The sequence below is a fragment of the Plectropomus leopardus genome, chromosome 4 (assembly GCF_026936395.1).
Source record: "Plectropomus leopardus strain MGB_pleo_1.0 chromosome 4, ASM2693639v1, whole genome shotgun sequence".
In the NCBI taxonomy this organism is placed as follows: domain Eukaryota; kingdom Metazoa; phylum Chordata; class Actinopteri; order Perciformes; family Serranidae; genus Plectropomus; species Plectropomus leopardus.
The window spans coordinates 18,787,963-18,813,783 of record NC_142179.1 but is presented as its reverse complement, the minus strand read 5'-3'; the positions used below and the strand labels follow the sequence as shown (position 1 = coordinate 18,813,783).

At 39.4% G+C, this 25,821-nt stretch overlaps 2 protein-coding genes across 4 annotated transcripts in view; both read left to right on the top strand.

Moving 5' to 3' along the window:
• unc5ca (unc-5 netrin receptor Ca) overlaps window positions 1-25,821 on the top strand; it is a 469,386-nt gene that overhangs the window by 21,301 nt on the left and 422,264 nt on the right. The gene's annotated exons all lie outside the window — the stretch shown is intronic.
• Window positions 9,075-12,625, top strand: LOC148189759 (uncharacterized). Its single transcript, XM_088076007.1, is given in 4 exon segments — window positions 9,075-9,102; window positions 10,077-10,245; window positions 12,311-12,360; window positions 12,363-12,625. Coding segments are annotated over 4 exon segments (510 nt in total).

The following is a 25,821-nucleotide window of genomic DNA, read 5'->3' as shown; positions in this document are numbered from 1 at the left end:
TGTGAGGCTTAACTTTTGCACTTTATGTTCACTATGACTGAAATTTAGGGGGAATGTTGTTAACTCTGTTCAACATATCAGTGTTAGTCTGGTAATGTTTGCTGAATCATGTGGCTGCCAAACACAAGGTGGATTTTACTGTCATTAGTTTTGCAGGTACTTTCTTCTACAAGCAAAGTTTCTGATAAATTGAAATTTGACCTGTTTGTTTACTGTATTGCAGTATTACGCAGGACTGCTGCAGCTGCACATTAGGTTGCAGTAATAAATTCGTATCCCTTAAAAGTGCATTTTTCTGCCACTGACGGACTCAGATTGTCATTACAATTGTCTGATAAGATTACAGAAAAGACCAGAGAAATAAAACATTTTTCTTTAATGACTTGGTCACAGTAACAAAGAGACCAGTGTAAGGTAAGGAAAAACATTTTATTTGTCTGCAGGGTCTTTTTTTGCAATGTTGCCAGGTGCCTCTAATAACAATCTGAGCCTGTCAGTGGCAAAAACAAGGCCTTGTAGTGAATGTAAATTGACGGTGCAAAATGACCCATATAAGGATTACATGCTGGCTGTTTTGCCTCCCTCTCAATTCTGGATACGTTTTAAGAATTGATGTTCCCATTAGAAACTTTTACAAAAGATGGAGGAGAGTTCTGTCCAGGTTGAAAAATACCAAAGTTTACCTTTAAGCCAAAACCCACTAATGTGAACTTCATGGTCATTCTAGAGGAAACATCAGGGGATCGTCAGTGTGAAGGATTTATCCTCTGAGCACTGTGCATTTCTGCACAAACTTTCATCCTTATCTATCCAATAGATAGATATCCAATAGATAGATAAGGTAGTGCATTGCTGTATTAAGAGACAAAGAGAAGGAAGACTAAAGAGAAGTACATCAGAACATGAGATAGATAAAGAGAAAAAGCAGCTTAGTTGTTTGTGTTTTGAAGGGGGCATTTGAAAACAGCACGAGAGTCAAATGAGCGTGAAAAGACAGGATGGAGGACAGAGAAGTCACAAAGCGATAAAACAAGCGACACAGAGGACAGAGAGCAGCAGAAAGGTCTAAAGTTTGTATTTAATCCTCCTGCTGTTTGTGTCTGCAGCTCTCATAGGAGCACTGAAGCTTCCAAGGCAAGACGTCTTTATTACGGAGTATCCCCACACCACATTTAACCTGCCCAGCATATCCTCTTCCTTATCCTCTACTCTTCTCCTTTTTGCAGCTTTGTTTGCTCTCTTTTTGTTTCCTTTTTCCTTTTCTTGCAGCAGCCCTTAACATGTATTCAGAAGTCTTTTCTCTGTAACAATACATCAGAATGGGTAGTGTTACAGGCCCACTTACTTTGATCTATTCAATTCAAGCAAGGCATTTATGCTACTTACATCCCCACTCACCAGCCATCCCTCTTTCTCTATAACCTTGGTGTGAGCCAAGCCTGGCACGAGTACATAGTCTGTTATTCCTTTTTGTGTGTGTGTGTGTGTGTGTGTGTGTGTGTGTGTGTGTTCATCTCTTCCCCTTGCTCAGCAGCGAATTGTCTGGATAGTTCCCATGCATACGTGTGAGTGTGTTCTCATATATGAATGTGCTTGTGTGTACTGCTGAGTGTTATTGGCTGGTTAAAGCCTGAGTGGTTGTGTAGATCAGGCCGTGTGTTTATGTGCTGCTCAGGGATCTGCCTTTATCAGTGTGCGTTGTGGCTCATGGTAAACTTGAAGTGTGTGCTGAAGAGAGATTGCTTTATTTGAAGGTGAATAAAGCTATTAAAGTAGTTCTATTTGTCCGCAGTGGTCAATGTCAGCTCACAGGCTCTTGAAATTCAGGTAGTCTGCTTTTTAACAGGTGGAATGAGTATTACTCATATAATGTGAAGTGGACTTTAGTGTGCTGCAAAAAGGACAAATAAATGACTCCTATTCAACTGAATTGGCATAAGTAATCACAGTGCAGAGCAAGTTTGGTCTCACTGAGAATTTCCCTGATTTTGGTGCGTCACAATGAATAATCATCACAGACTGTTCCAACTTTAAATATAAAGCCTTTGTGTTACATTTGGGGCTTCATTTTTGAAGTCAATGTAAATGTATGGGGGATAAAAAACAGTGACGCCAAAACATCTCAATCGCCCCATGGTGGCTGGCTGTAGTATAGATCATAAATCCTGCCCCCTCCATGTTAGTGAATATGGGACAAACTAAAAAACTCAAACACGTTAAATAACTTTTTCCCCAAGATAGATTCTGTCATTTAAGGTAGTTCTTTCACGCTGATGTTCAAGTGTTTATTTTTCAGGTTAGTGGGGTTTTAATTAGTTATTACATGCAATAAAAAGGGGTTTCGATGACATGATTGACTAGCTATGTGATCAATGGCATTGCTCGCAATTGATCATGATGGTGTATCGGTGGAAACTTGATGCTGCAGAAATTGGCACTGCACAGACTCAGGCTCCAAATGACGTTAGCAGCAGAAGGACGCAGCAATAGTATCTGGGATATTTTAGCTTAAATTTTATACAGTGGGGGGAAGTGGAGAGGCAGTGACTTTAATAATACCTAGACAGCGGACCAAAGATGGCGCCTATTCATTCCAATAGAGTTGCTCATCTGGTGCATACGGCAAAAATGTTTTCTAGCTTCCGAGTGTACTTCCTGGTATGCATGCGCAGTAGAGTTCCTCACACGGCCCTGCCTGCGATTCCCTCTCAGCTCATAGACTTTAAATTGTGATGAGGTCATGGATTTTTAAATAGCATTTTTCAGCTCTTGGAAAGTGTTACAAATATAAAACCACCATGGCTCAAAAATTCATAATAGAAAGAGTCTTAATTGACCTTGTTTGCAGTTTGAGGTGTCCTGTCAACAGTTTTACAGAAGTCTCTTTCGCAGTGGTGGCCTATAGGGAAAATTAAAAGCACGACTGAGTGGCTTTCCTAGGGGACTGATCTTTATACACAGTCTATGATGAAGATACATATGCTGTAAAACTAAGGATCAACCAGTTAGCAGCCTGGCTGATTATTGGTTGCGATATTAAGCTGTTTTATGGTTATCAAAATTGTTATCTTTTTATGATTGACAATGCAGACATTTTATAAACCAGGCCTATGTGATGCCAACTTGTCAATATGCATTCAACCCACAATGGAGTCATTCATATGCTTCTTTTTTTTTTAAAGATCTTTTTGAAAAGTTCACTGTTACTCTGTTGAATTAAACATTGGATGCTCAAATGCATTTATTAAAAAATTTGTGTTAAAACTGTAGTTTGTGTCATCCTAAATTTAAAGACTAAGATTTTTATTTTTACCCATTTACTTGATTAAAGCAAATTACTTTAAATTGCATGCCTAAATATGTTGAGACTGACAGACTTTCAGTTAAAAGTTAGATTTGTTAAAGAAAAATCACAAATTGATCCCCAAATTTTAGCTTTAAATTGTTAAATTTCCAAGAATTGAGAGAAACAGTTCATTAACCTCCATTCACAAATGGCAAGACATTTTGTTAGTACAACAAATTAAAACTGTGAGTGGCATCCAGAAGCCCCATTTTAGTGTAACTTTAATAATGGTTTTGTAACAACAGTTAAAAGTAGCACAGAAGCACAAGAAACAATATGGATTGGCTATTGTTTGTTAAACAAACACTTGTACTAATTATTGTAGGAGGTGACCCACAGATGTTTCTAAGATGACTTGTAACTAAACTGTTTGACACATTTAAGTGACAGCTCCTGCAGCTAAGATTCATCACTCAAACCTCACTTTTTGAGTCCCGGAGAAGACGCTGATTGATCACAACAGCAGCAACACAGTCTTAAACAATGATTGACACTGATTTGGTGTCATGTAGACACATGCACTACTAAATGCTTAATACAGTTACGCTAAGGAGTCTGAACATGCAGTGACACACACACACACACACACACACACACACAAACACACGGACTTTACGTAACCCTGAGATAGTGCCCTTGCCCTCAGCTGCCACTGGCTAATGTGTCGCTTTTGGAGGTGGTGAAACTTGGTCATAGATGCTGGCATTTGCCTCAGGTCACACATAAACACACACACAGAAAGACACACAAACACATATGCACAAATGTGCAAAGCTGTCCCAGAGGGCGTGACAAGAGGACAGTGAATCAAAGGACGCTGCGAAACGGTCATCTCTGACACAGATTGACTCAGACAGCCATGCTCCTCCTCCTCTTTATTCTAACAACACAGAGAATAACCTTTACAACACAATGCCTCAGATGTTTATATGCAAATACATAGTCAGTCATGCAGTAGCACAGGAATAAAGTTAATTGCTGTTTAAACTATTGCATAAAATACAAATACACTATATCCACAGGCATCAGCTTTACAGTTATATCCAGACTCTGTATTGGTTCACATTTAAATTACTTGTTTGTACATGATTATTTCCTTTATTTGGACCCTCTATTCTAACTGGACTGTATGTCAAAATGTGATGTTTAATTACTGTACCTTCACCACATTCCCATCCAGTGACCTTCATGTGTACAGCAGAGAATGATGCTGCTTAGCTCTAGGTGTGTGGGTTGAAAGAAATTGTCCCATTTGTCCTGGAAACCAATTACTTGCTTCCTTTTGAATAATTGTACAATGTTGGTTAAGGTCACAGCTAGACGACTTCAATTCATCATGACTACTTTACTTTGACTCTATACCCACAACATTATCATTACAAATAATAACTGAAAGTAAACAAGCATCTATAACTCTCTGTAGCTGTCCTTTGAAGTCCTTGAGAATCCACACAGATTCACTCGATGGAAGCAAAACCACATCATTTGCGTGTGCATGCGTGCACACGTACACACACACGGAAATAGCAAACCAATTTCCAAGCAACAAATATATTTTTTCATCTGTTTATTGTGGCACAAACAGTTGAACGGAGAAGAAAAATGCTCCGGGGAGTTTAGTTTGCCATTCATGTGTCCTATCTGTGTGAATTAGGAGCTGAAAGGACTGCTGTAGATATTGCCAGCCCCCCCATATCACCCCCCACCCCTTTATCCAAATGTGTAGAAAGAGGCAAGGTGGTGCAGACATCAGCAGTTTAGTGAATCTCTGCATGCACTGAGAAATAGGAGGACCTGAGGGAAAAGGTCAAAGCAATATAAATTTGACATGTAGATAGGAAGGGCTTTTTCACCTTCTGGGGGTGTTCTTTCCAAAGGTTTTGCATATTATATAGGGCTGTGTGCTGTGTGCAAAATGTTCTCTTTTCCTCTCAAGTATAAACCTGTTTTTTTTTTTTTTGTATGTGTTTTATGTTTATGCATGTACATCAACTCTGTCTGCATTTTCAGTGACATTTCACTAAAGTTCAACACCTTAATATGCATTACATACAAACTAACTATGAAAACATACTTATTGGTGAGCTCATCACCTTAGTTTGACTTAACTGAAGTTTGATTTTTGTTCGGTACAAGAATGAGTCTCAAAACATAGTGTAAGTTACATAATACTATAATTTACCAAATGCAGAACAAGCCATCACAACCATCTACACATCACAGCTCCGTAAGGGATGCTGCAAGCCACTGTGACACATAGTGCAGATAAATTAGTGATTAGTCCTTTGTCTGCATGAATTAGTTATTTATACCCTCTAATTATTTGAAGAGCAACTTAGTACCAGGCTAAAAAGCAGTGTTTTGCAGATGTGTGCTTGGCTGCACCTGCAAACCCAAACCTGGAGCACACATGTACACCACTGCAGCAAAGTTAAAGTTACACTATGCAGGATGGTCAGTTCAGTTAAACATGCGAGTGAAAGTGAAAGTAAAAGCCAACTCTAGTTTCAAATCAAGTTTCACCTCATTACATTTGAGCTTTTTGGCTCTGTGTTGCTTGCTGCTTACGATTGGGCACCTGGTTGCTGCCTTTTTTCGTAGATCCCCAACCTCACCTGAGTGTGGTGGGGGTACATGCCCATAAAAGTCCCAAGAACAGAAAATAAAAAGGAGATAGAAGCAGAGGGCAGAGCCTCTGCAGATAAAAACACCACCACACACTCTCCACATGGGTCATAAGTGATGATTGAGAGGCGTTACTTCTATATGAGTCTATATATTGTTTCTTTTTTTTTTGTTAAATCCTACCTCAAATAGTAGTAGTAGTAGCATCTAGAGGACATGATAAAAAGTGTTGAGGGCATTCAGGGGACAAATGTAATGATGAGATAGTGTCACATTTATGAGATCTTTTCATAATATGAAGGCAGTGCTATACTAAAATGCAGCTGCACTGCAACACTTGGAGGACAAATTACCTCTGCATGGGCACAAGTCATTTATTAATACCTATCAGGCTCCAAATAACTCTGTGTGTCAAAGGTGTAATAAATTTATGATTGTAGGAGTTTACTAAAAATCCTTTTAGTGCTTGGCAGTTTTTTTGTTTATAAATAACATGGATGAAAGGCACCAAGTTTGAAGTCAAGCCAAAAATCTACTTTAGTGGATGATAATTTATCTGGGTGGTTCAACACATTATTATTATTTCAGGATTCAAAGTTCATTCTTGACCTTGGAAACAAAAGTTGACAAAACAACAGACTGAGTTTACTCTGAGCCATAAGTTGCTAAAAGATACATAAAAGTCCAGGGCTGTACATAAAACTTTCGGGACACCCGGGTCGAACAAGGTCACTTGCAACTTGACTGCTCCACTATGGAACCAGTAGCAGTTTCACCTTCAGCGATGGCTGTTTGGCCATGTGTAATGGTAGGACTTAATTTATGTCAACAAATCTAAATATTGCAATCATCATGATATGTTTTTTTCTTATCATATCCAAAATGATACTGGTATCGTGAACTACACCCCTACTGCAGATAAATGCAGTGATGGAGGCATAGCCCTGAAGTTAGCTACAATGTTTGGCCAGCAGAAGTAGGGGAGTCTCCCTTGAGCTTCCTGAAGATGCTGAAGGATGAAGTTCATGTTTTACGCATAACTGTTTATCGTTCATCACAAAGAATTATTAAGAGCTCCACTGTGAGGATGGAGGAATTGAAATTCTCCAAAGTGCTAACATCTCAGCAACAAGAAATACTAAAACCACTGACACACACACAGAAGTGTTGACGTACACATGCAAGGAGAGATGCACCCCTCATTTGTACATGCTCATACAGACCCAGACACTGCTGGTGGCAAAATATCTATTCACACATTCCCACTGACTGGGAGATTTTAATAGAAAGGGACAACCTCCCCCAGGCGCCAATCAATCAGCATGTCCTCACGCTCTAAGACTGCCTTCATGTGGGACAGGCTTGGCGGTGAAGTCCAGTTTTGTGACTGATGTTTGTGTGTGTACCTGAGTACAGTCTTTGTGTGCAAATAGCCTCGCCGGTAATTGTTTAGATCAAACCCTCGTAAATGACAGGCAGCAAGATAAAAGGCAAACTCGTGCCGAACACACGATGGGATTTCTCTCCATCAGTCTGTCTGTCACCTTCCAACTCTTTCTCCTCATCTCCTCGACACACAGATCAGGCACGTAGAAGTGATCTCTGAAAGCCGTATTGAAAAGTTCATCATGTGTATAAAATGACCTTAACAGAGATGAGGAAAAAAGAGAGGGTGACAGAAAGAGAATGAGCCGAGGGCTGGACGTGTGAAGTGTGCACGTTGTAACTAATGTGTGTGTGTGTGTGTGTGTGTGTATGTGTGTAATAGAGTGACAGAAACAGAATGAGAAAACATGTTTTGGTCCCCTGTGTATTTCTCAGAGGAGGAAATTATGGAGGAACTGATGAGTTTAGGCTTCTTGCAGTGATTGTGGGTGAAATGCTGAGTCTGTTAAAGGGACAGTTCACCCTAATATCAAAATATGCATATTTTTCCTCTCACCTGTTTATCAAGGGAGATTGTTTTGGTGTGAGTTGCAGAGTGCTGGAGGTATTGGCCATAAAGATGTCTGTCGACTCTCCAGTATAATGGAACTAGATGGCACACAGTTTGTGGTGCTCAAAAGACCAAAGATACATTTGAAAAACTTCACAGCAAATCACGACCCAGCCACTGGAGATAATCCACAGACCTTGTTGTGAGCAGTTTGATGTAGGAACTATATTCTGTCTACTGACCTACCCCTGCCAACCTCATCACTGCACCTAAGGAAGCATGCATAGTGCAACCCTGAGCTAGCTAGCGTTTCATCTTGGCTCTAGTGGAAAGCTCTTATCCATGAGCAGATGCATGCGCACTTGTGCGCAGTAATGCAGAAAGAATGTCAGGTTGTTCTTGCCAAAATCCTGGTGATGATCGATTTATGCTTAAACCCTGAAAATTCAAATTTTCTGGAATTATTTTACATTTTGGAGGGAAACAAATATTTTATTGCGTCACATAAGACACACATCTTTTCTTACTGAAAAACAAACAATCCCAAAAAGCCAGAATTTTCAGCTATTTGAAAGAGCATCACATCTTTGATGTATGCCAATGCTATATTAACCTTTTGAAACCTGGATCGACATAACTTTTTTTGTGTTGCATTCAAACAGCTCTTAGTATTTAAACCTTTAAACCCTGAGCAAATTAGTTTAATTTCTTTTGAAAACATGGAAAATGGCAGTGAGCAACTTGGCAAGAAATGTTCTGCAAATAGCAAGAAGGAAATGTCCACCAAACTATATTTATAATTCTATATTCCAAAAAAATCATGTTTGTTTGTATTTGCTTTTTAACTTGATTGTACTTTTCCTCCTTAGAAAAGGTACTGTAGTTGACCACCAAAAAAAAAAAAAAAAAAAAAAAAAAAAAGAAGAAATCCCAGAAAAGCTCCAGAACAGATGCTAAAATGGACTTTGGTTATTAGGTTATTAGGTTATTTTGTCGACTTTTTTAAAAAAAAAAAAATTTCTTGCCTTTTTTTATGTTTTCCTTTGTTGTTTGCCGAGCAATCTCTTTGGGTGCTCTTGGACATGCATTAACAGTTGTCCTTATTATCCTGCCATTGTACATACTGTTACTTTAGGATGCCTTTTAACATCAGGCAAGGGACTACCGATGAAAATTGGATCTCCAGCTAACTCGGGTACATTTACATTTGTTTTAATGTGGATTAATGTACACTGTCCCTTTTTTAAAATAAGTAAATTACAAAGTACAAATCCTGATAATGGAAAATCACCAAGACCGACTTACTGTGAGAGTTCTTTGTAATCTCTGATAAAACTGTATATCCTCTCATTTCTAGTCCTAAAGAAACAAAATCCCCCTGTAGCTCTACAGTTCACTAATTAACACATTTTTAAAAATGACAAGGTATAGTTATGGCCCTGGGGTCTTGTCACCTTGAGGTTGCTCGGCAACCAGCAAAGTCATTGTCGGGCTGTGCATGCCTACACAACTTTTTGACGCACAGACTAGAACACTGCATTATATGAATGTCACACAACTTCTTTTATTAGAAGAAAGTGTTTCAAAAACATGTATGTCTGTGATTGCATGTGGGAAGATGTGCACTGTGTTAACAGACTGTTGCCATGAGGGAGACCAGTATGTAAGGCTCAGGCTGCAATGAGATATTATTATTTCAAATGAAGATACGTGCACTTTACACTGTGATTTCCTCTCTCCCTCTGTCTACTTCTCTCTCCCCTAAAGGATGTATTTAGATCCTCTACTTAAGTAAATGTACTAATACCACTCTGTGTAAAAACCCTGTTACAAGGAAAAGTTATGCATTGCAAACGGTACTTTAGTAAATGTAGGTAAGTATAAGCAGGAAAATGTACTTTGGGTATTAAAAGTATGCAATGCAGAAAAATCTTTAAAAAAAAATCAAACAGAACACCCCTTTAAAACTCAAAATGATGTATATATCAGTACAGTACTAAAGTAAATGTACTTGTATCCTTCCTTTCAAATCTCCGTCCTTCCATCTTGCCTTTTTTCATCTATTTGCTCTTCAGAACTTACACTGTATCTTTAATCTCTCTCTCCTTCCTCTCTAACCACCTTTCCCGGGCAAATCTGAGCTTTAACTTTCTCTCCCTCCAACCTCAGCTTTCATCTCCTATGGTCACCTTGCATCCCGCTGCCTCTCACCTCCACTTCTAACCCGCTCACCACGCCTCCATCCGTACCTTTACTGCAGCCAGTTTCCGTTCCCTCCGTCCTCTCTTCCGATCTCGTTCTCCTTCACCGCCAGCCTCCGTCTGCCTCTCCCTCCAAGGTTTTTGTTTTTAGTTTACTCCTTCCATAGTCTGTGGCTTTCCCACAACCTTCCCTTGCTGTTCAGTCCCTCCCACTATTCACCTATCTCGCCATCTCTGCCTCTTTCCCTCTGGCCAACAGATCTTTCTCTGCAGGTCTTTGTACACCTGAGAGCACACTACCATCTGCTCAATGCGTCTCTTCCTTTGCCGTGCATCTTTAGGATCATATTCTGCTCCTCTGTTCTCTTCATGTCAGAGCTTTCTCTGAATCCATTCGATTCATCAGTATCTGCTTCAGGAAACACACTTTAGAACAAGTGAAAGATAAGATTTTAAAGTTTTCTTTTTCACCTTCAGTATCTAAAGGTTACATACATTTTTCAAGTAGGTTATATGTATTTTTAAAATCTCATTAATGTAACAATACTTCATAGAAAATTAAAAAAAAAAAAAAAAAAAATTCTGGTTTAATTTGATAAAAAAACAAACACATATATTTTTTGACCCAGAAAATAATCCTTATGTAATTAACTGGAGATAAATCAATATGTTCAGTACCTTTTTTTTCTTCTGGGCATTACTGCACCATATCTGAAATTACAGATGCAAGCTTTTGAGATACAAATGCCTCTTGGGGAGGTCAGGTTTGTTTGTTCCCTGTTTAGATAAAAAAAAACACAGCATTTTTAATATATTTTGATAAACAAAGTGGTAATTTAGGGATAAGCAGATAAGAGCTGGATTTATGGGCTCTCTCCTCTATCTGTATCTGTCACTTTCTCTAATGTTGGCTTATTAGTTTGTTTTGGTGCCAGTTTCAATGATTCATTACCGTTACATTCACCTCAGTTCAGTTCCGCCTAATTTTCTTGAGGGAAATGATTTTGTTCTTTTGTGTGTGTGTGTGTGTGTGTGTGTGTGTGTACACAATACACTGGAAAATATAAGAACATAAAAAACAAGAAAACTTAAGCAATGTGCTGTGGAAATGGCAAAGCAAAAAAAAAATGTTAGCCTTTTTACAGTTAAAGTCTAACTCTCTTTAGTTCTAATTTTCTACTCTTTTTTCTGCTCTTGATTTGATTTGCTTTATTTCTCTCTCTCAATACGGGAAGGCCTCTTTTTTCTGTTCTTGATTTGATTTGCTTTATTTCTCTCTCACAATACGTGAAGGCCATTTGTGTAATGAGTCACTCCTCGTCTCCTGTTGAGGTACAGTTGTTCCCTTTGAAAGAGATTCGAGGCTACAGAAGAACATCCACGTCGGGTGCTGGTGCTGTGTCTTGGCACTCACTCCTCTGAGAGTATGTGCGATTTTGTGCATGTGTGTATGTGTGATGGGGTATGGGAAAGTGTATACTGTGTTAACAGACGGTTTCCGTGTGGGAGACCAGTATATATGGCCGCATGGGATGTTGTCACTTCAAATGATGTAAAGGAACTGAAAAGAAGGTTGTCACAGCCTGTGCGTGTTTGTGTGTTTGTTTGAGAGCTAAGTGGGAGTTTGGCACCTGTGTGCATACTGCAGGGACTGAAGCACCAACGCATGTCAAGTTGAACAAGGACAACACAAGAACTGTAGGATCAGGAGAGGTGCTGTTCCTGTGTGTGTGCGCTCTTGTATGTCGATCTTTGTGGGAATGAAGGACATTTTTGGATTCCTCTCAAGGGCTCTTCAAGTTTCAGTTTAAGGGTTTGGGGCTTTGGAATGTGTTTTTCTCAGTTTTAACGAGAGGAGCTTGTGGAGCAAAATAAAAGAGTGTGGATGTACAAAAATGAGAGACAAAAAGTGTACAAAAGAAACAGGAAAGAGTGAGCACGAGAATAACTGAAATGAGGCAGAGACATAATGGATTCAAGAGTTGCAGGGTGAAAAGCAGAGAGGGAAAAAATTACTAGGAAAACGAGTTTACTTTGCCTTTTTCACTTGTCAGATTGTAAAAAGTGTTACTGCTAGACCTTTTTTTTGTCTTTCAATATGGCAATTAATATTCAAGACTCCCAACTGGACATATGTGTTAAAACTGCCTTAAACGAAATAACTTAAAAACAAATTGAATGAAGAAGCGGCCTGTTGAACAGAGTGACTCATCAGAGATGTAGTGGCAGAGGCAAAGGAGGAAAAGGGTTCAATGCGCCAGGCGTCTCCGTGAAGTCCTCTGTGAACACATTCAGGAAATCCCCAAGCCTGCTTTCCACCATCCAGCTCACCATGGTTGGATGCAGTGAATCTCCCCTCTGATCTATAAGGAGACCAACAGTGTGTTGAAGATCTTCCTGGAGAGCGTATCTGTGATGCCGTCAGCTAACTACACTGAGCGTGCTAAGAGGAAGAACGTGACTGCCATGGATGTTGTGCACGCTCTGAAGAAGCAGGGACGCTTTTTGTACAGATAAATAGATAAATAGTTATTAAAATCTCTAAAATCTGGTCTGCATAATATAAGTTTATTTTTAAGTTTTGTCAACATATCTTAAGGGCCACTAAATATTAGGGTATTTATTATGCTATCAATTACTATTATTTACTGACTTGACATAGTTCCCAACTGACATTTTTGTTAGTTAAACTTTCTTTTGCAGGACAAATACATGTGACACCAGCAAAAAGCTGGCTTATTTAAACTAACATAAATCCTTATTGAGTGGAAAATGCTTGTAACTGTGGCTGTACCTGACCCAGAATCATGTCCGTTGAATGATATCAGGTTCAGCGGGACGCTCAGTGTGATGGTGACATTCATGTTATATAGTACATATGCTAACTAAACTATAAAGCTAACTATGTTAATGATGAATTGGAAATGTGCAGGAACATTTTTGCCGACACTAGATATCAAACAGTAGCCAGAGACTGTATTGTATTGAGTTACTGTGAACTGTAAATTCACCACTTCTAAGCAGAAGGCAGAAGAAAACATTATTTGCGAGCCTGACCAAGCAAAGCCTCTCTTCCTCCGGGCAGCCGCCTCTGTGTCTGCAGCTGCCTGTACCAAAGAGCAGTGTGAAAGCGAGGAGTGCTCACTCTGCAGCTAAATGGACCAAAACATCCCAGAAAAATACACTACATACCGACTGACAATAATGATAATTAAAAAAACAAAAACAAAATGAAACAAAACAAGAAAAACACGACTGCTCGATTTGAAGGAATCTCTGTGTACTGAGGGGTCTCTGACGGATTATTTGAATCTCCATCTTTCGGGGGGCAGCCTTAATGTAAACATACTCTTATCATTACTAATACAAATCAAATAGACTTAACACCAGCTGACCTCTACGTCGAACAAGTCGAAGCACCTCACTGGCAAGGCCATATCAAGAGTCTCTTACAAAATGACCCCCCCCCCATTTTAATTATTCTTTCTATGTGGGTATTCCTTTTATAAGCCGTCCCATTTGATTTAAAAATCATTGCATGCATCTTTATCAGAAAACACTGATAAAGAACTCATGAAAACTCATGAAGAATTGATTTACTCAGCCCTCTGAACTTTACCACTTTGCTTTCAGCGCAGTGTTACTCTGAATATATATATAAAAATAAGTTCTTCCTCTGCATGGGGTGCTCACTGAAATGTTCCTCTCCTGACACTCAGGGGGCGAAGGATGTGCCCATTTTGTGGGCTGTGGACTGAATGTCAAGTTTAGATGGGTGCTCAGCTCTGAGTGAGTGTACACACACTCATGCACACTGATTTACAAACACATACACAAGGAAGAAGGGATTAGCGTCATGCATTTTAGCACACTGCTGCTTTTTGCCCTGATATTTTATTCATTTTATACACAAGGAAAAGACCTGAAAAAGGTCACAGCTTCACTCCCTTCATTTCATTTCATAAAAATCACAGACGAACTTGACACTTAGTTGCAACTTCTTATCAAGTTTGATTTCAGTGTCATTATGAGCCACATTATAAGGTGAACAAACTCAGCTATGTGCTTTAGTGAGCTTTTTGGAGATATATTTTTTGAGATATATTTTGTTGTGTATTTTAAACTCTACCAGAACATTAGCACTGGACAAATCTGCAAAACCTATCTTTTTCTTTTTGCGTCAAAGGCCAGTGCTTAAAATCATTTTTTTCCTCGGCAACAGGTGAAGGTTTGAAAGTATGGCAAGTAAAGCACTTGGTTAAATGTCCAGTGTGTATGGTTTAGGAGGACATATGAACAGAAATGGAATATAATATAATAAGTATGTTTTCTTTGGTATTTAATGGCCTGGAAATAAGAAGTGTTGCATTTTCATCACCTTAGAATGAGCCGTTATATCTATATTGAGTTTATGAATCATCAACGGTTATGTTCATTGCCATGTTTTTATAGAAGCCTAGAAAGGACAAACCAAACACTGGCTCCAGATAGGGTCATTTGCATTTTTGTGTTTTCACGGTGGCCACCGTAGTTAGAAGTCTATTTGTAACGAGCAGCATTTGTAACCTCAAAATAGCTTTATTCAGTGTTTTTAATTTTTTAAATGGTTAAAAAACTGAAATTTTGAAAGAGACAGTGAAAACCTGAACGTCTTAATCACAGAAAATGTAAACGTACATTAAGTTTTCAGAGAAAAAGGTTGAGTGCACAATAGCATGTAGTGGAAGAGCCACCAGTTTCTGACATGCTAAACAGCATCAGAGATGATGATTTGTAACATGACTATTTTTTACTTGTTTAAACCGCCTCGTGCACTTGTTTTGGCGGGGAAGAGACCGATTCGAATGATTCAGCTCTCAGTAAAAACCTCACGAACAATGAACACTGAAGGAATGCTAGCCGGGAGAATTTCCAGCTGGTGACACACTTCCTCTTTGAGGCGAGAAAAGATCTTGGTCATGGCTATTTAGCTTAACAATATGTTGCTTTTTTGTCACAGAAATGATGCAGCCACCAAACTCCGACATCGAGTTTAAACATGTTTCACTCGGCTTTAGAAATGTAAAACGTCTTGTTGGCACCATCACTTGCATCATTGCACTTCGCTCTGGCGTTGGATGTGAATTATGTGCTGTAGAATCGCCTAATGAATATAGGACTGCGTTAGTGTTGTCCCTTGTGTCTTCCATAGAGTTGTCACAGGGCAGGCATAGTCGGGCTGTATGACAAAAATGGAACGTGATCTTCTCTTAAAGGCCTCTGATGTCAGCAGACATGGAAAGTAACCAGAATGTCGTGGCTTGCTGGTCAGTTATTTTCAATGCTTGTGGAGGGCAAACAGGCTCTGCAGTTTCCCCCCTCCATTTCTCTGCCGCTCTCTCTCTCTCTCTGTCTCTCTCACTTCAATTCTATTCAATACCATTTGCTTTATTGGCATAAATGTTTGTAAAACAATAGTGCCAAAGCCTCAGACACAATTAAATGATGATATAGATAAATACAAAAAAAAAAAAAAAAAAAAAATCAGTAGCAATATTCAAATCAACAGCAATCAACTGGATAAAATTTTAATAATAATAATGATAATTTTGAATATAATAAAAAATAGATGCATAAATGAAAAAAGGCAAGAACATATGGTTTGGTGTGTGTGTGTGTGTGTGTGTCTACTGTATATAAATGTAAAAAAAATTAAAACAAAAAGTGAGATGTGCAGGAGAAATGAAGTCCGGTTGTTGACATCTCTCTCTCTCTCTCTCTCTCTCTCTCTCTCTCTCTCTCTCTCTCTCTGTCTCTCTCTCTCTCTCTCTCTCTCTCTCTCTCTCTCTCTCTCTCTCTCTCTCTCTCTCTCTCTCTCTCTGTCTCTCTCTCTCTCTCTCTCTCTCTCTGTCTTTCTCTCTCTCTCTCTCTCTCTCTCTCTCTCTCTCTCTCTCTCTCTCTCTCTCTCTCTCTCTCTCTCTGTCTCTCTCTCTCTCTCTCTCTCTCTCTCTCTCTCTCTCTTCTCAGTCTCTCTTTTGTCCTCTCTTCATTTTTTCTATTGGTCAAGTTAATGGGTCTTTAACCTTGTGTCAATGAGCTATGGGCTTTGGTGTGCTCGCCCACACCACCACTGTTCCCTTCCCAATTAGGCAGAGATGCCGGCCAGAAGACAGCTTCAGTGTGTGTTTGTGTGTGAGAGATCCTCAAAACATAGCCTGAGGTGCCCACAATGAGTGCCATTATTGCCGTTAATGACAAAGATAATGGGATACAGACACAAGCACACACACACACACACACACACACACACTCACACACACTCTAAAAATCAGCTCACCCTTCGCCCTCCCTACCACAGATATAAACATAATAATGATTGTTATAATGCACACAGACTCCCACTGGGGGCTTGTGAAGATAATACAATCAGGAGATTATTAGCATCACCAGACTTGAAGCGATTAATTTTATCAACAGATTGCCTGATTTGATACCGTACATTTCCAATGTGTGTGGCCGATGTCTGGGAGATTGTATTAACCCTTGTGCCTCACCAGGGACAGTTTTGCCTTTTTAACTTTTAATATTTCAGTCACGTTGCCTGTGTTATACATATAGCACATATTTTGGCATAGATGTGAGTGGAAATTTTGGAAGAGCACCTTTAGCTCTTATTATAAGTCTAAGTAAATTGTGTTGCCAAAATACACGGTCACTTAATTACAAATATGTCTCTACTGAAACCACAATTTTTGATGCCATCGCCATGACAGCATGAAATCACGCATTCTCTTATGTCAGTCTTTAGATAGAGCCCTGGCTTTGTTTTCACGGTTTTCCACCAGGGATATTGCTGCTGTATTAAGGAAAGTTGCAACAAAAATTATTTGTGTGTGTTAATGTGAATGTCAATGAATGGTGTGTGTGTGTGTGTGTGTGTGTGTGTGTGTGTGTGTGTGTGTGTGTGTGTGTGTATAGAGTGTGTGTACATCATAGACTGTATAAATAACAGACATAACCTCTGTGACATCACCCATTGGTTTGTGGATGGCTGTTTTGAAGCCTCACATTTGGCAATTCTGTGTTGCCATAGCCAGAAGTGACCACATTTGGTCGAGAGGGTGGAGCTGTGGAGGAGCAAGGGGTGGATCTGAAACATAGACTAGCGAGGCCTCACAGCCTGTCTGGCCCAGTGGGTGCATTAAAAAAAATTCACTGCCATCAAGTTGTCACGAATGCTGAAATTAGTTTTAGAGATCGAAATGATTTTGTACCAGGCTTTAAACATGATTATTTTTGCTGCAAAGTTGGGCATTTTAACATTGGAGTCAATGGGGATTGACTCTGTTTTGGAGCATTAGCATTTGATAAGCTGCAGTTTTTGGTACTAATGCGTTGGCTTCAATTTTCAGCCACTTGTACTTTCAGTACATGCATCTAATACTACACAAATAGCAAAACTGCATTAAAACCAGTGTTGCTGTTGATCATTAACATCTTCCAGACTCTGAAATGGTAAAAGTTAAAAATCAGCCTAGCATTTATTGTACAGAAAATGACAATTCTTTGTGTGTTTTTTAATACAGACAACAATGGCATTATTGAATTGTGAGGCATATGGGCCTGACATCAGTCTGATATTATAGTAAGTTATCAAAAGCTTCTGTGTGCACCAAAGGATAATAGTGACCTTACATGAACTGCAAACCAGTCTGTTTATTATTTTGCATTCTTATTTGCATTTTCCCGGAGGTCTTAAGGACCGTGAAGATAAGCCAAATTACACCAATGAAGGATTTCTAATGTGCTGCTATTGAAAATATTTTGAAAAGGAGACATGCAGAGGTGAAAAGGGAGACGGAAATGCCAGAGAAGCTAGACTCTTGTCTGCAAAGTAGTCATGAGTGTTTTCCAGTCATGTTTTTGATAGGGTTAGGCCAGCGCCTGTGTGCACTGCATGGAATGATCTGTATATCTAGCGTGCTGTCACCATGACAGATGTCTACACATCTCCCATTCTGTCAGTCTTGACTGGCACACACACTTACATGCACATATACACATTAAGAAGTCTTTTACTAGACCAGTTATTGTAAATACAAATTTTACATTTAATTGAGTTTGCTGCTTAAATCAAGCATAAAAGAATCCTAAAGGCACTTCTGCCACAAGTGAAAAACAGAGATAGTGTGTGTGTGTATGTGTTTGTATACTCCCGTTGTTTGTTTTGGTGCATATTGACAAAAAGTGTTTGTTTGTGTGAGTTATGGGGTTGGCATCTTGCAACATGAATACCTCTTTCCACCACCACTGGCACCAAATCCAACTTAAAGCCCCCCCAGCCCCCTGCAGAGAGTGCGCTAGGAGAGGAAGAGGGACTTTGTGTGTGTATGGATGTGTGTGTGTGCATTGGGGTGTCAGAGGAGGCGGGTTTGTGAGAGAAAAAGGAGGTGAGGGGTTTGGTGGGGAAGATAAGAGGGCATTATCTGCCCCGCTCATTCTCTCTTTCACCAGCGGGGGGTGTGGCGCCTTATCCCTGCCTCCTGCTCTGTGGGTCGCCTTCACAGTCTGAGAGAAACTGATGGATGTCATGCAAATACACACACACACACACACACACACACACACACACACACACACACACAAACAAGCACACACACACGCTCATTGTCACTGTCACTTTCCCTCACTTCCACACATCACACACTTTCACACATTTACATGTCTTCACTGGCACACAAACACACACAGACAGGGAAGGACTGTGTCACTCTCACATACAAACACTCAACTGCCTTTCTCTGTTTCACATGCACATGCTCATACTTACAAGCATGCACGCACACATGCACACACACACACACACACACACACACACTTAAAGTGGCTCTTGGGGGGCCTTTGCAAGCCTAGGCAGACAGCTTATTATCACGCAGTAAAGCACAAATTTCAAAGGCAAAACAAAACAAAATGCAGTGGAAATAAGAAAAGAAGGGAGATGAAGGGAGGGCAGAGACTGAAAGGAAACAGAGAAGAGCTCAAAAAGTAACTCTGAAGGCAAAAAAAAGACCCAGAGAGTGAAGAATATTTAAACAAGACCATCCAAGGATAAGGCTTGCTGCAGTAGACAGTGTTTCCTGTGTTGCATTTGTTCAGGCATACACCGACTTCCCACAATTACATTACTTGCCCACCACCCCCACTGCAACAGTGTAAAAAAAAATCCATAACGAAAAACAATGTAGTTATTTTTCATGTATCATCGTATATTTGTATCAAATTGTCTCTTATTTGTAAGTGCATTATCAATGCTTAGTTGGACAACAGACACTATGATTAACTTAACGTGTTGACTCGGTGCAGCAGAGGTGGAGTGGCAGCAGACACCTCTGCCTCAAGCGAGTCTGGACCTTATGTGCAAGGCAACATTCATGCACTAGCATGTGGCTGCGACTCACTTATCGAAATGAGGAAATCAGCACATCAGTAGAGCTCTGCTAGCTGGTCAAGGATTTTAAATATAAACATCAGTAAACAGTGAGGAGAAGATGGAAATCCTGCATCCTGCTAGCCATGATACAGGCATTGGAAAATGAACTGGACGATCTCTGTGGTGCACACCTTTTCAACAGCATATCAGGAACTGCAGTTTCTTTTTATTTAATGAAACATGGTGAAAGCCCTGACAGCGCCATTCAACCAGGAGGCTTTTTCCCTAAATGCTGATCCGGCATAGCAGAGAACTCTGCTGAGAGAAGGAGAGGAGATTTGTGCTTATAATGAAGAAGGACTGGTGTGACAATGGGAATATGTGGTGCTATCCCGTTCCTGCTGTGAGTCAAAGCTATACACTGTTCAGAGGCGGGTGCAGTGCAGCACGGATGTGTTTGGGAGGAGCAACCAAATGGCCATCTTGTTAAGGTCGGGATGTATGGACAGTTTTAATCGTTACACAACCAGAAATCATGGATCACCAGAACCATCTGGAAACATGGACAACTATAGAGCAGCATCGAAAGATGTAAGAAAATGCTTAAAAGACCAAACTACAGCGCCCAAGTTAAAGGAGCTGATGAGTTCACATTTCACTGCAGTTGTATCTTTTATATTTCTATGTGACAAACAAATGATTGATTGACTGACTGATTTACAACAATCACATTTTTGAGAGGACCAAGAGGATGATAGAGGAAGAGGCGGTCATCCTCAGGAGGAGAATGCACCTCAAGCAGAAAGAGAGTTGAAGAGGAGGAGCGAGCTGCCGAGCTGCAGCCCAAAAGAGAGAATACTTTAGAAAGTTATCGAAAAAAAAGCAGCCACATCAACTGTTCCTGTTTCTGTCATCGACAAATATCTTTTCTTCTAAATTACTTGGTAGAATTGCTAATGGCTCATGGTCACTAGTTTGTTAACTTGTGGGAAGCTTCCGGGCAAGGATGCAAGGACAAAGGATATAAAGAAACAAGCAAGGAATTGGGAAGGAGGCGGGTGTCTTGCGTCCTCAGCACCGGTCCTGGCCTTTAATTTCTCTCACAGCAGGGTCAAAGTTATCAGCCTTCCTTTGAGAAAGAGCTTTTTTAATTGAGCACAGCACTGTTATCGGTCTTCGCAAGCAGGAGGCTTTTTACATGATACAAGAAGAATGAAGCCATAATGAAAAACAGACCACATTTTGGCAATCAGTGTAACATTTACAAGGGAGGTGTGCAGGAGACAAAGCATTCATGGTAAAATGTCATCAATGTATTGCAAGACACAAGGCTTTTGTTGTGTTTGCATCAAAGTTTAATTAGTTATTGGAATGATTTGTTATGTTGTTTGAAAAATATCTTAAATTTCAGGAAACTGTAAATAAGCAGCATGATGAATCTCACTTTATGCAGCTGCGTTTATTCTGTGCTTCTTAGATTAAAAACGTCCTTCAGATTTTATATTTGAAAAGCCTTCAAAGCTACTCAAAGTCCAAACATCAGTAATGTCTGTATCTCACCATCAACACTCTGAAATGAAGCAATCACACCAAAGTGACCTTGAATCTGTTATCTTAAGTAGATGAGGATGTCACCTATTTTCAGGCTGTAAGTAGAAAAAAAAAATACATTTGTAATTAACAAAAAACATGACGTCGTCATGTCTCATGAATTTGATGTGAGTCAACACACCCACACACCCTTCCACCGAACTTTCAAAGTGAACCTCTTGATTTTTCCTTGAGGTGTCACTGTCTTTGTTGTATGAGTGTGTGCACCAGCCTTCCTTATTAAAGCACGTCTCTGCCATCTTGCACAGCAGATCAGCACCCTAATTACACCAACCAACAGGCTTTTCATCTCTAGAAAATAAGGCGAGTTGATCGGGGCTGCAGAGGATTTCCACCCCTTTATAGTGATGAAGATCAGTTTAATCTGTTACTGTGTGTTTGCTCTTGTACTTGTTTGCAGTGATACACATTCTTAGAGCAGAGTCAGGCTGCTCAGAGGGGCATATGTGCATCAATCTCATCAGTGTTGACATATTGCGGGACATCTTGATTGACTCAGATATGCTTTGCATTACCAATAGAGTCATATTTATGCACAAACTCCAAATCTGTTTTAGCACCTAAACCCTGTCTTGTAAGACTGAGAGAAAGTGGTTGTAAAACAGTTAATTTCTCTTTACTGGCTGTTGTAGAAAATTGTTATATGAACGTATGTAAATGTAATCATGGATAATTGTATGGAGATGTGTGATTCACACATTTCAATTGTTTAGATATTGTTGAGTCCCTCACTGTCTCCAGGTTTTCTGAATGTTAAGATGCTGTAAGAGCAAGACCTTTTCGATGTTTAGACGACAATGATAGACACACCTGTATAACATGCAAAATATAAGGCTAAATGATTCTTCTACTTTTAGATGTTGTGTCTTTATTTATATTGTCATTAAACTCATATCTTCATATAGGATCAACTGTGGCTCATCGAGTTTATTCTGTTTTTCATCAAAATAAAGAGTGACCAAGAGTACAAGGTTTATGATTCAGCATGTGGAAAGCACTGTTGTTGTCAGGTGTCTAAATACACAGAACTGAATCTGTTGTCTCCTGACTGCTTCACAGAAAATACAAAGAGAAGTGTTTTATGAAGTGCTTTTATCTCTCTTTGCAAAACAGATCTATTTATTTGATATCTGTGTATCATATCAGTGTTCAGCGCAGACAGTATCTGATTACCTACAATAAAAGAATCAGGAGTGTTTGTAATGAGCAAAGCATACACATAAAATAAATGGACAGCTGAAAATCCAAATGTTTCCAGCTGCACTTGGAATGAGATATGATTTCCACTCTGCCAGCTCATAAACGGAGAGCAGATAATGAGCGAGTAGTAGAGACACCGGGCATCTGGAGCAAGCATATGGATACCTCTGTTAATGGTGAGCAGACAGACCATAATTCTGCAGTCTTTCGACAGTGTCTTAGCAACAGCTGGAACCCAATAAGCACCAATTGTTTTGAACTGCAACTGTTAGTTAATGAAGTAAGAGAAGATAAAGTGCTGCAATGATTGATGTCTAAACTGTTTAAAATCTGTCATTATGCCACAAACATGCACACGCATGAGCATGCACACGTGCGCGCACACACGCACACGCAGAGTTGTGGGAGTTACATAATGCACATATATACGTCAATCCAGAAAGCAGCTTTGAACAGTCACATTTTTGTACAAAGTAAATATAATTTAATATTTTTTTATGTTAAGTGGTTCTACATGAGTGGTATTAGTTAATGAGATTTCTTCACTTTTGTTTGCTCAACTTCATTTGATGCTAAAATAATTATCAGGTCTTGTTATGAAGCAGCTGTTTTGATCACTTCACCAGCATGCCATCCTTGTGTATATGACCTAACTTGCCCTGTGGAAATTATTATTATTTTTTCAATAAAAAATGTTTATGATTAATTCAGTTCAGATAAAACTGAGATGCTGGTCACTGGCCCCGCTTGACTCAGACACTAGTTTGATTGAGTAACAGTAACTTTTGACAACGGTGTGACTCTTTAAAGTTTGACAGCCAAGACTCAACGTTTGATCCCACTCTCTTTTGATCAGCACATTAAAGAAATCACCAAGACTGCTTTTTTCTACCTACGCAACATAGCTGAAATTAAGTCTTCTCTACCCATGGCTGATGCAGAATTCTGAATTTCTTTCATTCCAGACTTGATCATTGCAGTGTCTTGTTGTCAGGCCAGCTGCTTGTACTGAAAGTCCTCAAATGGTTCAAAATTATTTCAGCTAAAATTTAAACATTGGACCATATTACACCTATTTTATTGTGCTCTCTGCTCTCAGAAAACAGGACACCTGTCTTTCTCCAGTTAAAAAGAAGTCAGCAGGCTTTAGGGCCTTTTTCTATCACGCCACTTTCCTCTGGAATAACCTTCCTGACAGCCTGACTCTTTTGAGGTTTTTAAATTCAAACTGAAATCTCAAGATTTCACCTTAACTTTCAGTTTGTTGCTTATTCTCTGATTACTTTAGACTTGTACTTTGTACCTGTTGTCCCACACGCACATGAGTGTCCAAGTTGTGTATCCGCCCCACTCTCTTTCTTTATTTCCCTCTTCCCATTAGCTTTCTTCACTCAGACTTTTTAATGCCTGACCACGGCGTGCTGGAACCGCTCTCTTTACTGTTGGCTATCAATGCCTCATTCCAGATGTTTGGACTTGGATCCTCTTCAGCCTCTCCTCTGGTCTCTCCCTTGTGTGCTTAGTGTGCTTTTCTCTGTCTCTTCGTGTGTTTTTCTTTTTTCCTATGTATAGCTGCATTTCCACCAAGCATTGTCATTGTAGAACCCAAAAACCTGTGAGTTATCTTTGTGGACACCTTTGTGGTACCTAAAACCTAGATTTGTGTTCCCTCTCCACTTCAGACAGTACTCTTAAACGTAGGCGGGTTGTTACTAGATGGCAATAGTAGTGTCAGTGGAGTGTTAGTGCAGAGGGAAGTCTGCACCTCACTGATCATCCACAGAATGAAGTTGCACACTGACATTTAAAAAAAACAACCCCAAAACAAAACAAAAATGGACTGCTGCAATTGATGGGATATTCAAATAGCTGGTTACGCATTTGTGCATTGAGTCCTTGTTGATTAGGAGTGTTGATTCTCTGTTGACCAATCAACAGACCAAAATGTTTCCAGCTCTCCTTTTTGGTTGAGTGTGCTTGGTACCCTAACAAGGGGGTTATAAAAAAAGGGATGTAATGGAACAGTTGTGTTGGTACAATCCTCAACTTTTGTTAATAGAAATGCAAAATAAACCATTCCAATGTGTAATTAAATGGCTTGGTTGAAATGGTTTGAAACAAGGCTTATGTGAATAGTGAGCTTTATAATGTATCTATAATTTTGTCCGTTTTTTTTTTTTATTTTTATGAGAGTTGTCTTATCTGAATTGAGGGTCTAACAAATTCGGACGTTATATGCTGTACAGATTGTAAAGCCCCATGAGGCTGATTTGTGATATTGGGCTTTATAGATAAAATGGCATTGGCTTTACTTGACTTGGTAAGCCACAGAGGGTGTCTCAAAACAAATTCTCAGTATGTAATTATGATTCAAAAAGGATGTGTTCAAAAGCAGTTTCACACATCTTTAGACATAAAAGTTATGCAATGTAAGAGCACAACCATAAATCTCTATAATGACAGTGCAATTTGCAGGATAACAATGAATAAAATATTCCCTGCATAGCCTGTAATTGTACCTTGCCTCCACATGCACTGTTTTTTTAAACCCTAGTCAGACAGTTTGAGTTGATTAAAAGTTTATCATGATGATGATAAAGCACATTTTTTAGAAGCTGTCTGGGGTATATTAGCTGTTTATTGCGTAACACAAACTTGTCAGTGAAACAATCAAAGGCTATCTTTAGGCAGTCTAGATCCAGTCCACTTTGTTTCATGGTTTTATTCTGCCTGGAATGACACCTTGATTTTTTTTTCTCACAAATAACTTTTATTTCACTGATTTCTGATTTAACTTAAATTTGTAAAAATGTGTTGCAGTCTGGTCACTTGAATGAAATTTCAAATGCCTTTATTCTGCGGAGTTCACGTTGTTTTACCTAAGCAATACTGAATAAAGAGTAATGTTTTGTGATTTTCTCCACAAAGATGTATTCACTCAACAAACACTTGTCAAGTTAGCCTGTCACAGTATTTACAGTACAACTCTAAAGTATATTTCACCTGGAAAGGAACATCTGCTGAGTCATTTCAGTGAAGAAGCATCAATTAAAGCCAGCAACAATGTATCTGGTGAGGCATCAGCTGACAGTTTTACTGGTCTCTTTGACAGATTATGGAGGCAGCAGATACAGCACTTTAATGTAGTGTGCAGACTTTACTTGTAAGGAGAATGGGCCGCCCACTTTTGTGGGCTCTAGAGTGACTATTTTAGGTATGAGTTATGACCTTTAACACACCTCTGAGTTTAGTCTGGAACAAAATCATAATTTCACATGATGTTCGATGTTGAATCAGAGTATTAGCAGTTAAAGAGAACTGAGACGCAAGTCAGAAAAATACTACCTGTGCCCAGTTGAGTCTGAATTTTTGAAGCTTAGACTCTGTAGTGTTTCAGATTTATACTGCAAGGGGTTAGGGCTGGGCAGTATGTGGATATTATATCAACATCATGATGTGAGACTATACCTTTTGGTGTTGAAAATCTTACTAT